The sequence below is a fragment of the Thunnus thynnus genome, chromosome 1 (genome assembly GCF_963924715.1).
Source record: "Thunnus thynnus chromosome 1, fThuThy2.1, whole genome shotgun sequence".
NCBI classification, from domain to species: Eukaryota; Metazoa; Chordata; class Actinopteri; order Scombriformes; family Scombridae; genus Thunnus; species Thunnus thynnus.
The window spans coordinates 10,659,660-10,675,021 of NC_089517.1; the positions used below are offsets into that span (position 1 = coordinate 10,659,660).

A 15,362-nucleotide genomic window follows, 5' to 3' on the forward strand; every position below is an offset into this window, starting at 1 on the left:
CCATGAGGCGAGAAAAAGGCCACTTTGAATAAATTAGTCTTCAGCTGTTTATTTAAAGGTGTCAACAGAGACCACAGATCATATGTCTATAGGTACTGTGTTCCACATCGTCAGAGCCACCACTTCAAAGGCACGATCACCTTTTGTTTTCAGTTGAGCGTGAGGGACAACCAGTAAGCCCTGGTCAGAAGACCTAAGTGACCTACTGGTGATATAACGATGGAGCAGGTCAGAGATGTACACAGGTGCCTGACCATGCAGGGCTCTATATGTGAAAACAAGAACCTTAAAATCGATCCTAAACTTGACGGGAAGCCCATGTTAAGATGATAAGATGGGTGTGATGTGAGTCGTCCTGCCGGACCTGGTCAACAGCCTTGCAGCAGCATTCTGGACCATCTATAGATGGTCCAGAGATGACTTGCTGAGGCAGGTGAAAAGGGAATTGCAGTTGTCCAGCCGGAAAGAAATAAAAGCGTGAATAATCATCTCTAGCTCATGTTGTCATAAAACAGACCTGAGTTTGGCAAAGTTTCTTAAATGGAAGAAACATGTAAGGTTAATAATTTGATAAGTTGATCGAACGGCACAGTCTCATCCTTGGACCTGACCCTTGGAAACTATGCTATCTGAAGCAAGTTGTAGTTGTAAAAAGTTGTTATCCATCCAGTCCTTTATGGCAGTCGCACAATTATGCAAAAGGGATAGTTTATCAGTCTCATCAGGCAAAAGAGACATACAACTGAATATCATCAGTGTAACAGTGATAAGAGATACCTTTAAAATTTACCAATAATATGACTTAAGAAAAGCATATACAGAGCAAATAGTATAGGACCCAAGACAGAACCCTGGGGCACTTCACAGGAAAGAGCAGCAAAAATGTTGGGACCAAGAAACACAGAAAAACTCCTATCCAAGAGATAGGAGGAGAACCAGTCCAGGGCACTCCCAGAGATGCCCACCCCACTGCCTAATCCTTTCAATCGGGATGCTGTGATCTACTTTATCAAAAGCTGCACTAAGATCCAGCAGCACCAAAACAGAGCATTCACCCACATCAGAGGACTTCATTATGTCACTGGACCCTCTTAGAAGAGCTCTACAACAGGCCCTGCTTTGTACCCCAGCGGTGGGGGGTCTAAAATACACTGCCAGGCAGACCCATTGCATCCTCTGTTGACCTCCATAAACTAGGTTATTGTTGATCTTTGAACTCTGAACGCAAAATGGAGAAGTTAGCAATGCATGCTGAACAAACCCCAAACTGAGAAGTAAGAAAACTAATGTTTGGAATCATTTTGGATTCGACTCCACAGATGAAGATGGACAAAAGTTAAAGCTGTTTGGTGACTGAGTAAAATCCAACTGAGTAGAATTCAACTGCCTTCAAGTAACATTAGCTTGTCACGTTCGCTTTTCATGTTAGCTTTTCACTCAAGTGCAGCAGAGGAGGCAACTCAAATGAACAAAACAACTTAGGCTATGTGGGTTGCATTTGAATTAAAGGGGACATATCATCCTTTTTGTGATTTTATGTTATTTTTATGCTGCTATGATGTTGGATGTCTATGTTAAACATGGTAAAGTACCAAAACTTGAGGTGAACGTATGTAAAAATGCTCCCTGAAAGTCAAAAGCCAGGGCTTCAGCCTGCACTGAACACATCTTTTGTAAAGTTATTCCTACTTCCTCCTCGAACTGACGTCAGATTGTTCACATATGTCAACAAACGACTGTCAGCTCTGTAGCCTTTGTTGCTAAGGTTGTTCTATGGGTTGTTCATGTTGTCCACTCACATATTTTGGATCAGATTCAGACTTGAACATATATGGAAGTATTTGAGAGTTTCCATTTTGAGTAAAAGATGATAAAAAGAAGTGAAATTCTACTTCTATAGTTTGTTGTATGGTTTGTTGACATAGCCTCTCGAGCCAAGAGGCAGCTTGCGGGAGCTAACCAATAAGAACAGAGTGGGCTCATCAGGAGAGGGACCTTAAAGAGACAAGAATTAAAATAACCTGTTTCAGATAGAGGCTGAACTCAGTGGCTGCATAAAGAACCAATATAAGATAAACAAGGAGTTTTGTTGACTGTAAATTATGAAAAGATATTCCAATAGAGCCCCAGAATATAAATATAGACCTTGAAATGTGCATTAGACGTCCCCCTTAATTCAAACTACCTGTTGTTTTTTTGTATTTTTTAAGTATAAATATACTGCACATCACAATATCACTAAAATACAGACAATATTTTACCTCATCTTGCTCCAGTAGGATGAGTCGAACAACTACAATGTTGATTGCATTTCCAATACTTGCATCTCGGAAGAGACCCGCCACCTAAAACACACACACACACACACACACACACACACACACACACACACACACACACAAATCATTTAAACATTTGGATGTCACATGATATTTAAGACAGCTGATAATAAAATGTATACAATTTGTAGGCGGTTGATTTATAATTAGCTTTATTACAAGCATTTTTATATGGTGTGACCATGGCTAAGAGAAACCAGAGGCAGGTAAGTGGCTGCCATGAGTTATATGTGGTAGAAACTTCAGAACACTTCAGATAATAAATCCAATACAAAGACTAAAATAAATTTAAAAAAGCACACTCATTTTAAAAGATTAGATCAAGAAATAAATAATAAACTCAACTGTATTTCTATTATGTCAGAGCTATTACTCTCCCATCTGATTCTATGAGTCATTTAACAACTGGATTTCCATTTTCAGGCCAATGCACATGCTTAAAGACATTTATAAATGTCCTCAAAAAGAAACAATGAATGAAATCATTTCCTTTTCAGAAACATCTTGTTCTCTATTTGGATATTCTTTATCTAAATAGAGAACATTCTTTCTTTTTATGCATCAAGAAATTCACAAGATGACTTGAGTCATTCAGAGGAATCTGTTTATTGGGGATGGAAACAGCGAACAACCTCAGACTACAGAGATTAGACATGGTTCATGTAGTGCAGCATTTTAATAACAACGCAATTTATCCAAATGTAAACTTTTAGAGCTGTTTATTCCACCAATTATTACTTAAAGGCCTAAGAACCCAGACCTTAAAGGGCCAACACTCTCTAACAGTGGTCACCAACCCTGCTACTGGAGATGTTTTAGGTATCTCACCACTCTACCACACATGATCCTAATTATCAATTTGTTATCAAACCCTTGATAAGCTTCAGCTGCTTGATAACAAGTTAATAATCAGAAGCAGGTGTGTTAGAGTGGGGAGATAACTAAAGCATGCAGGGTAGTAGCTCTCCAGGAGCAGGGTTGGTGACCACTGATCTATAATTAATGCTTGTAATTATGTCAATTTAATCCCTTTTATTTCTGTAATAGTATACTAGTGGAATGTCAACATTTGTTATGTAATAAACCTTTCGCTGAGTTTAGTTTGAGTCACTGCAGTTTAGAGACTTTAAGAGTTTTAGAATCGGCACAATGTACCCTATAATGAGGGTGACTCACACTTAAAGTAAAATGTCAGAACAAATCCCCTTTATCAAAATCACATGGTGTGCTAAGACCCTATTTTCAGTTGGTTATTTCACCAAAAACTTCAATGGTATCATTTAAATTCTGCATTTTAACTTTAGTTTTCTAAAGCCAAGGTGTCACGTGTGGTTATACCTGCAAGATCAAGGTCAACGTATTGAGAAATGAGAACTGAAAACCACGAAACAAAGTCAGAGGTGAAAGGCCTTGTTAAGTACCTTTCACACTGATGAGATGCAGGATGATGAGCATCACTAGCAATTAACTCAACAAAGACGTCTTCTCAAAGCAGCACCAAGCTCTATCTGTTGATCCTTTATTATAAAAGGTCTCATTACATGCTGTAGGAACTGCCCTCTGATTCTGTAGCATGCAAATCAGGGAATAAAACCAACACTTCTCTTACTCCTGAGCACACAGCTAGCAGATCGGATTATTTTCTATTCAACCTTATCGGCATTTTATCAGAGAACGTTCTTGAATTAAGACTGACAATGCCGATCTTTTGATGTGGTTAACAGACATGTGGTTAACCCAAAACAAAGTTGAAATGGGGAAGACATGGGTGGAGCTGGAGAAAAAAACTTCAAATAAGTAACAGAGAAATGATTGAGTGGATTTACTACAAACTAGAGCTGCAAAGATTAGTCAATTAATCAATCAGTCAAAAGGAAATTAATCAGCAACTATTCTGATAATCAAATAATTGTCTTAGTAATTTCTTTAAGGAAAAATACCAAACATTTGCTGGTTGCGGTACTTAGGATGGGAGGATTTGAAACTTTGATATGTCATACATTACAGTTAACTGAATATCTCTGCATTTAGGAGTTTGATTCCCGGCTCCTCCAATCCGCATGTTGAAGTGTCCTTGGGCAAGATACTGAACTCCAAATTGCTCCTGATGCTGTGCCATCATGTATGAATGCGTGCGAATGGTTAGTTCTCTCTGATGGACAGATTGGGACCTTGCATGGTAGCCCCTGTACCCATTCAGCATTTGAATGTGTGTGAATGGGTGAATGTGACACGTAGTGTAAAAGCGCTTTGAGTGGTCGGAAGACTAGAAAGGCGCTATACAAGTACAGTCCATATACCATTGACCATTTTAGACAGCTCAGACAAAAGAAGACATCACTTGGTCTCTGGGAAATGATAATTTTTCACAATTTTCTGACATTTTATAGACAAAACGATTAAGCGAGAAAATAATCATCGGCGGATTAATCTATAATGAAAACAATCGTTAATTGCAGCCCTACTACAACCATAAGGATGCTAGAAAAGGGAAGACTGTAAAAGTGTCAGTAGGTAAGAACTAGTTCATTTTATGGATACCCCCAGCCAACAAAAATGGCAATTTTGTGCTAAAAAGACTTTAACTTTGGAGGATATCCACTTGATTTGACTTGTTTAGATTTGTTGAAACCTCATATTAGCTTCAGATAAACTTTGGTATCCATTTTTACAAAAACACACTATGACCATGTAATCTTAACATCCTCAGTTTGAGTCACGCTAGGGACTTTTGTTGTGTACTATCCCCTAATCTCTTTTCCCCTGCATTTCCTGTCATCTGCCTACTGTCTACTATCAAATAAAGGCAAAAATACTTGAAAAAATACTGTCATTCATGCAGTTCATAAGTTTTCATTTTCAGTCATTCATTAATTTCCTCATTATGCATGAAGCTCCTGCTTTACAGCTACAGCACAACGCAACAAATATCTTCAGGACTTCACTGCTTGACTGAAGCCAACATGATCCTGCAATACTTTCTCAGTGAAATACAATACTATGTTTTGTTATGGTCATGCCAATAAAGCTATTTGAATTGAAATATGCTTTAAGTGGTAAATATACAGTACAGTTAAGGAACTGTACAGTTTGATGCCAAGGAGCACGAGAGAGCATCTAATAAAGCAATAAAAATGCTTGCATTTATAAAGAACCACTGGAGTCTGATGATAACTCACTAACGACACAGAGTCGTAGAAGAAACACATAGTTAATACGGGGCAGACTCCATTCATTCCTCTTAATGTCAGGCAAATCGTCAACACACTAAAGCCTCTGTACAAGTTGTGTAACTGAGCCACTTCAGACTGAACAGCTTTGAAACACATAAAAGACCTGATTCATAAAAACTCTTTTTATGGTCCTTGTTTCTCATAGTACAGTAGTGTTCATTCACAGATATTTGTGGTGCACATTTTGTAAATGAATCAACTTTGCAACAATTTTTAACGCTTCTCAGTGGCATTCATTTTGTTTTAAGTTTATTTTCTCCTTATTGTTTATCGTGTGAGTAAAAATAGAGCAGCAGCTATTTTAAGCTCATGGATTTTTTTCTCAACAATGTGCTGTAGATTGTACAAATTTCCTCTCAATCCACTTGCTGTACAGTTGCACCTAGTCCTTCAGATAAAATGTGCTTTTTAAATTCACATTGTATCTTTCTTTATGTCATTTTGGTCTGCTTGTTTAACATACAGCTGTAATAAAAATTCCAGAGAGAATATAATAAATTATCATGATGTGAGTACGGAGTTATTTTTGGGAAAGGGCTTCCATTTGTTTCTGCTGAGATTTACTGTCCAGGCTGTAACATGTGTGTGTAAATCATAACATACAGTAGAGCAGGACAAAAAAAACAAAAAACATGAACTCCTTCTGAAGTTGAAAACTTCGAGACAGCGTCTGCGATGAGACAATGGAGCAGCTGGTGGTTGAGGAAGATGATGCCCATACTTATTGTTTGGACACGGTTAAGAGGTTGTTTCCCTTCATGCTGAGCAAGATTGTTTTCACAAAAACCAAATCATTTGGGGTTTCAAAGTTCAAAGCCTGAGTGTAGAGGACTCAAAAAAAGAACCATAAGAGGAAGTGGGAAATAATGGCAGCTTCCTCCGTGTATTATTGTCTGTTAATCCGTGAGCTTCTCTGTCACTGAATTCCTTTTCCTGATGTTTTGTCCTCTGACAGCCCTTCCAGTGGCTGCGGTCAGAGCAGATGTGCTGTATTTTGGAATAATCTACTTATGTGCTAATCAATAACAGTCAAGGAGTCAGTTTACTTAACCTCAAAACTAGGAGGTAGTGATAACATTGTGATTGTGAAAAGGTGAGGGAGTTATGCTTGAAAAAAAGATGGACAAGAAGAGTTTAATCCATCCATTGTGTTACCTAACACAAGGATGGAAAAACTGAAACAGGATCTGGTCTCAAACATCAGTGTTACCGAAAACATCTGGTGGAAGTTTTTCACATATCCTGTAACTTGGTGTTAAAAACATTTAGGAGGATTTTTTTTATTTTTTTTATTAAGTTACTCAACAAAATACTGTTAAATAAGTTTTTCAGCAACAGAGCTGTGGTTCACCTGCAAATATTTGTTTTTAAAACTCAAAGCAGCTCTATTCAAATTGCTCACTGATGCTTGCTGTCATATCATTAATTAAAAATGCTGCAGGGTGTTTATTTTGTGACTCTGTGATTCACTCCCTAACGAGTCTGTGTGTTCAGAGTTTTAACAGAGTGAACATATGGCTAAGCCATTACTTACCATATATCAATCAAAAATGACTGGACTGGATCTGCAGCCTTTAAATCAGTTCGCTCATTAGTTTCACTTTAAATTTTAGGGTGTAGATCATTAAAACTTTTAGCATTATGTCTTTTGTTTAGTTGATTAACTAACACACAACCCCAGTTGAGGGCACACACCCATGTGCAGTATCCCAGTTCTGATTATATGTGGGATATGATGTTGGCATGAAACATACTGTAAGTAGAATAAACTGGTTATTTCTGATTCTTAGCAGTGTGAGCAAATAAAGCATGGGTCACAAAAAAGTGACAGCCGACAGTTTTAAAGAATGATAGCTAATTAGTGAAAGCAGATGTCAGCCTGTCCTCACACAGCGTCAACCTGAAGACTCCTCTCAAACTCTGGTGTATATAAGTGCCACCATTTGGTTTATTTAACAATATAAAGTGCACATATTAGTGAGACAGACTTTTAACAGTATTGTCTGAAATTAATTAGAAAGGTTTTCTTCCTCCTCTTTGGCAACCCTTAAGCTGGTGTCACCCTAGCTCACCTATGCTTAAAAACGGTTACCTGGCAACCTAACAGTTATGACAGGATTGCAGGAAGTCACTGCAGCTGGCCGAGAAATAGTTCCAGCACGTAACACTAAACTTTTGTTTTTTGCACAAATTAAACAAATGTGATAGAGCATTTTGCAGTGGTGTGTTGCTGGGTGTATTTTTCTTAACTTGTCGCTGCAGAGAGACAGACTAGCTGTTTCCTGCTGCTTCCAGTCTATATGCTAAGTGAAGATAATTGTTTCCTGGCTCGATCAAAGTGGTATTGATCTTCTTGTCTAATTCTTGGCAAGAAATCAAATAACGGTTTGTCTACACGAGGCGCTTCAGCCACGTTTGACATAACAGATTCACTCGCATTGTAATCAATACAACTGTCTAAATGTGTGTAACCACAACTGAAAGCATATTTTTGCACTTCAAGTCTTAACATCTTATAATCTTCTGTTTTATACACATAACTACAGTGTCACATAACTCTCAGCACTGACAAAACACAGGCGATCTTAACTGTGCTAATGTCTAAACAGATTAAAGCATACTTTAAAAAAAAAGACTAATTGTACACTATTATCAAGTGTTTTGTCATGCACATAGGAAGATTGCAATAACATACACGTAAAGCTGTATTGTTTATTCGTATAATTCTTGCAAGTATACTGAAGTACTATTTAAAAAATGTACTGACTAATAGAGAACTTGAGCTGCTGCTGCTGCTGCTAGTTTGCTGCTTACGCTAAACATCCTACGTGGACATTGTGGAAGTGTATTTTCCAAGATGTCGTACTCTCTGTGTTATAGTGAATGCTTGGAGAGGATCCAATGTGTTGATAAAACTACACTTCAACCAACAGATTGTGATACATGAGACTGCCATGTTAATGTGAATGCGACACACTTACAATGTTCATGACAGCAAGGACGTAGCTTTCCACAGCTTTGCTCCCATGGTACTCCACCATTTTTGGGTCGGCCACCACCAGCGTTTCCACCCACTTCTCTTTGCTGACTGAGCGAGGACGAATCCTCCTCCTTCTCTGCTGACGGTGTTCCCAGTGCTCCCGCTGTCTCTCAGTGTCTTCAAAACTTTGATGGGAATCTGGAGATAGGAGACAGAAATAAACATTTAGTACTTTCTTACTTGGGCACGCTGTGTGCCAACGTTAGCACAGCAGGTTTGATTTTAAACTTGTCGCATACAATATACACTACTGTATATACCTGCTTTTCTCAGCAGACTAAAGCAAGGGCTAAAAATCTTTATATAAAATATTTAAGCTGAGAAATGATACAGTGGGCGTTATTTATATTGCTTACAGATCCCCTCAGGGCATGTACTGAGACATATAAAAATACTCTGCTTGGAACAATAATGTGTGTCTGACATGTTTTTTCCACAAAAAAAGTATAATTACCACGTTAAATTCCTTAAAATGGTATCTACTCCCTCTCCCTCATTGAAAATATCAGAATCTATGAATATGCAAGTGTATTCCAGTTAAAAAGTTAAAGCCCTGGACGCAAGATATCTCCTAATTCAATGAAAAGTCCATTCTCAGTGTATGTGCACTGGAGGCTTCAAGTTTCCACATCACACTTGTGTAAATTGCATACTGGACCAGGATTGGCTTCCAAACTAGTTGTGATGTCACAAATCCTGCTTGTAAGCCCATCCCTTGAAATTAGATATAAGATGAATGTGAAAACAGTCTTCCAGCATTAAACTCTGCACACACATTATTTTGCACAGCGAAGTTCAAAAATCCAACTGAAGGAACAAGAAGAAAAACATGTTTTTCCAGTGGAGGGGGACTTAAAATAAGAAATGATTAATAAAAAATAATTTAAGAGGTTGATTAAATTTTTAAGAACTTTGTTGGAGAATGTTTGCACATTTTGAATAACGGCACATGGTTGTTTTGTCTGCTTTAGCCAGATAAACACATCCGAATGAAACATCCTACATAATTACAGCCCACGGGGGTCTCATGGAATAATCTGCACTGTCACCTAAAAACCAAAACACTGTGCCTTCAATACATCTCTTATTTATTGTCTGTTTTTCTGTTCCTGTTCTTTTGTTTCTCTTATTTTATTGTAACAGTTAAAAGGGCCTTATGCTCTGCTAACTTATACTGTATAACTAATCTATACCTGCAGTATGACTCATGCTATGGTAATTATGCTGATACTTGAAACTTGCTCCATTTTTTTTCTGTGAACACTTTCCTTCACATCAGCTGGTTCTCATAAAAAATAAAAATAATCTAACATCTGAGCCTGATCAGTCCTTTGAAAGTTTTAAAACTGATACATAGTCAAACAAAACACCACTGCACTGATGCCAGGAAGAGACAGGAAAGATTTTTCAAAGTACATCTTGTTTATCTCTCTAGGATGCTCAGTTTTCTTTCAGGGTCAATTAAGCCCACTCAGAATTTAAAGTAGCTGATGTATGAGCTACTAAAACTTTAATGTTTTTCTTTTTCTGACCTCTGGAGATTATTAACCGGGAGCTCATGACAAAGACAAGAAAATTCGATCAGTCATCAGCTTCATTCTCATTATTCAGTGCTCAGTGTCTTATAAGCATAAGTAGCCCACATTATGCTAAGTCTTATAGTGGATAAGACTTGGCATAATGTGGGCTACTTATGCTGAGTGATTCTCTTATGTGCTATCTCATTCTACATTATTACAAGAGAAGAAAGAAACAGTCAAGAGGTTCAGTTTTGAGTATTGTCAAACTTTTAAGTGTCATTTTCTATACGGTGGTGTGACTGAGTATGTGTGTGTCTGTGTGTGTGTTTGAGGAAGGGAGGTATTTACTTTCAACTCCACAGGTACCGTTGGCAGCTTGTTTCCCTGAGATGGGCTGCACGACTGGACTCGAGGAGGTGGGGTACGCGTGGCGTCTGTAGATGGCGTGTGCCTGTGGTGCCGAGGTCTTATGGTTTGATTTCTCCAGAGGCTGAATAAAGAACTCTTGATCCGACAACTTGAACATTCCTGTCTGAGGAGAAGAAGGACTGCAAGTCAGTTTTCTCTTCATTTCTCTAAATATTTCATTAACTCTTTTAATTAGGAGCAGTACAGGAAGAGTTGAAGTGTGAACTGTTTCACTGCTTTACCAAAGCTGTTCAATATTTCATACACACATGTTAGCAACAGTATTTTTCCATTAACTGTTGACCTTTTGTCACCATAATGTAGATATACATGTATATACTGAATAGGAATCAGAAACTCTGTTGTCAGTATTTTTATATCTGAATTTAAGTCAAACCAACAGAGACTACAATTAACGATTATTTTCATTATCCATTAATCTCTATTATTATCAATTAGTTCTTCGGTCTAAAAAATGTCCAGAAATTGTGAAAAATATCAATCACTGTTTCCTAAAGTCCAAGACGCGACCAAAAAATATCTTGTTTTGTCCCGACCAACAGCAAACAACCCAAAGAAACTATCATAGAGGACAAAAGAAACCAGAAAATATTCTGATGATAATATAAAAAAAAGTTGTAACCTGAGAATTTTGGCATTCGTCCCTTAAAAATGACTCAAAGCTATTTGTCAATTATCCAAATAGTTGCCGACAAATCGTTGCAACTCTGAAACCAACACAGTATCAATAGATAAAAAATGTGTGAACCTGTTTTTGTTGTTAAGTTCACCTTCTCTCTACCATTGTCATATAATGAGGTGAGAATGTTTATATGTTACTATGCTGTTAATGCAAACTCATCAAATCCTGCAGGTACTTCACAGTAAAGGCCCTCCAGTGAAGAGAAGTGATGATAACTGTCCCTGTAAAGAAGCTGTAGGTGGTGTCTTTGTCACAGCGTGTAGCTTGGATTTAGTTAGTAAGAAGGGTAAAAGCTATTTTCAGACATTTTTGTTAGTGGATTTACACAAGGAAACCTCTCAATTATAGCAATACAGGTCAATCTTAATTCCCCAACACGTTATCAGGGTAAGTAGTTCCTTTTCCAATTCTGCAGCTGTCTTAGCTTCATGCTGAACTTATCAATCACTCTGCTGTCCTAAGACAACCTGTTATCAATATAAAGTATACTAGTTCAATACTAAAAATAACACAAAACAGAGGAATCTTTCCTTCTTTGCATTTTTTGTTGTTGTTTTATACAATCGTTTGTCTCAGTTGTGTTACATATTTTGTGTTCAAAAGTTGCTTGTAAATTAACAAAATAGCTCTTGAAAACATAATGTGGAACTGCACAATATTGACTTATCCTGAGCACGCAAAAAACAAAATCAGCAAGTTACAGTGAAAGAGTAAAAACAGCCTGGTTTCCTGAGAACATTTCTATTGATGACATCGAATGGCATTGGAGCAATTCAGTTTCAGTGGCTCAAGTGCCACCTCTCACTGATTATGGTCATGCAGCTACAGTAGCAGTAGTTCAGGGTGTGACTGTGACAGGGGGCAAGATCACATATCATAAAATTTACTGTACCGTGTTGGCACAGTGCCAAAACCAAATTCCATTAGCTCCCTCCTTTTTCTGTTGTCCATCCTTGCCCTATATTCAATTCCCACCCACCTTAAGTCTCCTATTTCCTCTCCCTCAGCTGTCTCAGAGTCACAGGTGCCACCAGTGACCAGACAGCAGGGTTGGTGCAACTTGTGCACCACATGGATAAAGTCAAGGGAAGCAAGAGTCTCACACATTTAGATTGCTGTGGAGCAGCCCCCATTCCTGCTTATCCTTAGAAATAAATCAAACTTCTCAGCTAAACCCTTACACTGCCTCTAATGGAGCAACACATCCTCAATTATAAACAGTGGGATTAACATCTAAAAATGTAGGATCGACTAAAAGCAAAAAACTCCTGTTGAAACTGTGACATTGAATGTTTGCCCTCATCTATGAAGTAATTTTACTTTGTTTCTGTCTGTCTGCATGCATATATCAACCAAAATGAACTGAAACCAACACCAGGCTGTGAGCTGTCAGTTAAAGGTTGTTGCAGTTAAGAGGACACCAAGCCCAGATTTCACCACCCAGCTCAAGTGAAGTGACGCCGTGCAAGACACCAGAAATCAGGTGAAGCCCACATCCTGTCTTATGTTACTGTAGCTCATATCACCTTTTCTGCCTCTGCCACGAGAACAAAAAAATCTCAGAACCTTCGGATGTAAAACTGTAAATGTACATGTAGGACTAGATGTGCTGACTGTCTATTTCTATCTGTCATGTTTTGAGTTGTTTAAATTTGTCTTATGTTGTTTTAGAAAATGTTCCTATGATGCTGTGAAAAACAGTGTCAGTAATCACTGAACTATCCTGATGATGTCTTACAGATTATCTGATTTTCTTTTCCTATGATTTGTACTTTGGTATTGTGGTATCTGGAAGTCTGCACAACTTGACACCGCAGCAATTTATGTTGGTTTTTTTTCTCATTATTTACGTCATGTGACTCATGCTTTCAGCATCAATACACAAGGAAAACACAAATAAGATATTTACTGTTGCTATTACCACATTGCACTAAGGAATATAAATTGATGTAATGTAATGTTGTAATGATCCCACACCTTCTTAAACATCAAATTCAAGGACTTTTCAAGGACTTTCCAGGCCCAATTCCCTCAAATTCAAGGACCCAACATGGCATAGGTTCAAGGTTAATTACTGTTACAAAACAGAGCTTTTATAATGAGAACTAGCAGGCTTTACAGAGGCTCACAGACTATGTGGTCTCTTGCCGTCTCTAACACAGTACAGCAAAACAATATTCTATTCTTGCACAAAATATATGAATTCAAGCACTTTCAATGACCCATTTCTATTTATGTGTACTTTCAAAAACTTTCAAGGCCATGATTATTTTTCAAATTCACACATTCTTTCTCAAAAAGATGCAGAAAAAATAGTTGTCACTTCTAGGCTGGATTAGTGCAATTCCTTGTTATCAGGCTGCCCTAACACGTCTCTAAAGTCTCTCCAGCTGGTCCAGAATGCAGCTGCACATGTACTGACAAAAACCTGAAAAAGAGATCATATTTCTCCCATTTTAGCTGTGCTGCATTGGCTTCCTGTAAAATCCGGAACTGAATTTAAATACCTTCTCCTCACCTACAAAGCTCTTAATGGTCAGGCACCATCATATCTTAAAGAGCTCATAGTACCCTATTACTCCACTAGAACACTGCGCTCCCAGAGAGCAGGCTTACTGGTGGTTCCTACAGTCTCCAAAAGTAGAATGGGAGGCAGAGCCTTCAGCTCTCCTGTGGAACCATCTTCCAGATTCGGTCCAGCCCCTAGTTATGCTACTACGGGTCTAGACTGCCAGGGGACTTCCCATGATGCACTGAACTCCTCTCTCCTCCTCTCCATCTGCATGTATTCATGTACCATTACTGCATGTTACTAACTTGGCTTCTTCCCCGGAGTTCTTTGTGCTGTCTCATCCGCAGGAAAGCCCAGGATCCGGGCTGTGAGCCTCTGCCGCGGGGATGTCCTCCTCAAGCAATTGCTGCTATTTGTTATTGCTAGTCATAGATCTATTATTATTAATGTTGTTGCTACTATTATTGTTATTCTGCTTCTCTGTGTGTGTGTATCCCGTCCCGTCCCCCCGCCCACCCACCCACCCACCCACCCCTCGTTAAAGAGGAGTTTTTCCTTACCACTGTTGCCAAATGCTTGGTCATGGGGGAATTGTTGGATCATTGTAAATTAAAGAGTACAGTCTAGACCCGCTCTATGTGAAAAATGTCCTGAGATGACTTTTGTAGTGATTTGGTGCTCTATAAATGAAACTGAATTGAACTGAATTGAAAATTTAATTGAATTCACAAACTTTCAAGGATTTCAAGGACATGTTGAGTTATATACAGTTAATTAAATGACTTGTTAAGACTGTTTTCCATTATGTGCCTTGCACTGCCTCTGCTCTGTAAGTAACTGTCATACCCGCACCGTGTTTGTGTGTTCTGTGAATCTCTGTAAATGTCAAGTTGCATCCGCACCACTGCGACCAACAAAACCTCTGGAGCACTTATTTTGTTTTATTTCAGTGACTCTGCATTAAGTTCTCATGTTATTTATTTTTAGCCTGACACAAATGTTGCAGCAATGTGGCATCCCACCTCTTCAAGGAATAAATTCCAGATTGTTTTTTAAGCAAATGCTTCAGCAAAAAAATATTGAGCTTCTGCACTTTTTTGTGGTTCAGAAAAGTAGCACCACACCAAAGCTTTAGTCTGACACTGATACTTTCATTGTATCACTTTGTTATTGTTGGACAACAACAACAACAACTATTCTGAAGAGAATCCTTTCCTTTTAAGCCAAAAGCATTTCATGTACACAATATTTCAGGTAAAAAAAAAAAGGAGGAATATTCATGTGATATTTTGGGCTAGACAACAGAGTGTTGTGCACATTTTGTAACTCAGATGGCGTGATTGACATGTTTTGGTTGACTAATTGATCACTTTTGATGAATAAAATGAGAAATGCTTTGTCCGCACCATTAACCTGGTCCTCATCACCATCTGCCCATCCATGTATGAATCAAAAGTGCTGCTGTGCATCCCAACAGGATGTCTGATATTAGCTCTTTAGTGTACGACAACAGACTTGTTTACGGCTTTTCTTTCATGTTGAGGACACTTGAAATGTGATGACAATACTAACTGCAGATGCTTGAATACTTTGTAATTCCTGTTCAT

General features: G+C 38.3%; 1 protein-coding gene across 1 annotated transcript in view; it reads right to left on the reverse strand.

The window, feature by feature from the left end:
* LOC137176786 (A disintegrin and metalloproteinase with thrombospondin motifs 7) overlaps positions 1 to 15,362 on the reverse strand; it is a 91,930-nt gene that overhangs the window by 66,470 nt on the left and 10,098 nt on the right. The window contains exons 3-5 of the mRNA XM_067582754.1: positions 10,481 to 10,664; positions 8,554 to 8,750; positions 2,262 to 2,345 (exon numbers count right to left, since the gene is read on the reverse strand). Coding sequence (XP_067438855.1) covers positions 2,262 to 2,345; positions 8,554 to 8,750; positions 10,481 to 10,664 — 465 coding nt within the window. The remainder of the gene's footprint in view (positions 1 to 2,261; positions 2,346 to 8,553; positions 8,751 to 10,480; positions 10,665 to 15,362) is intronic.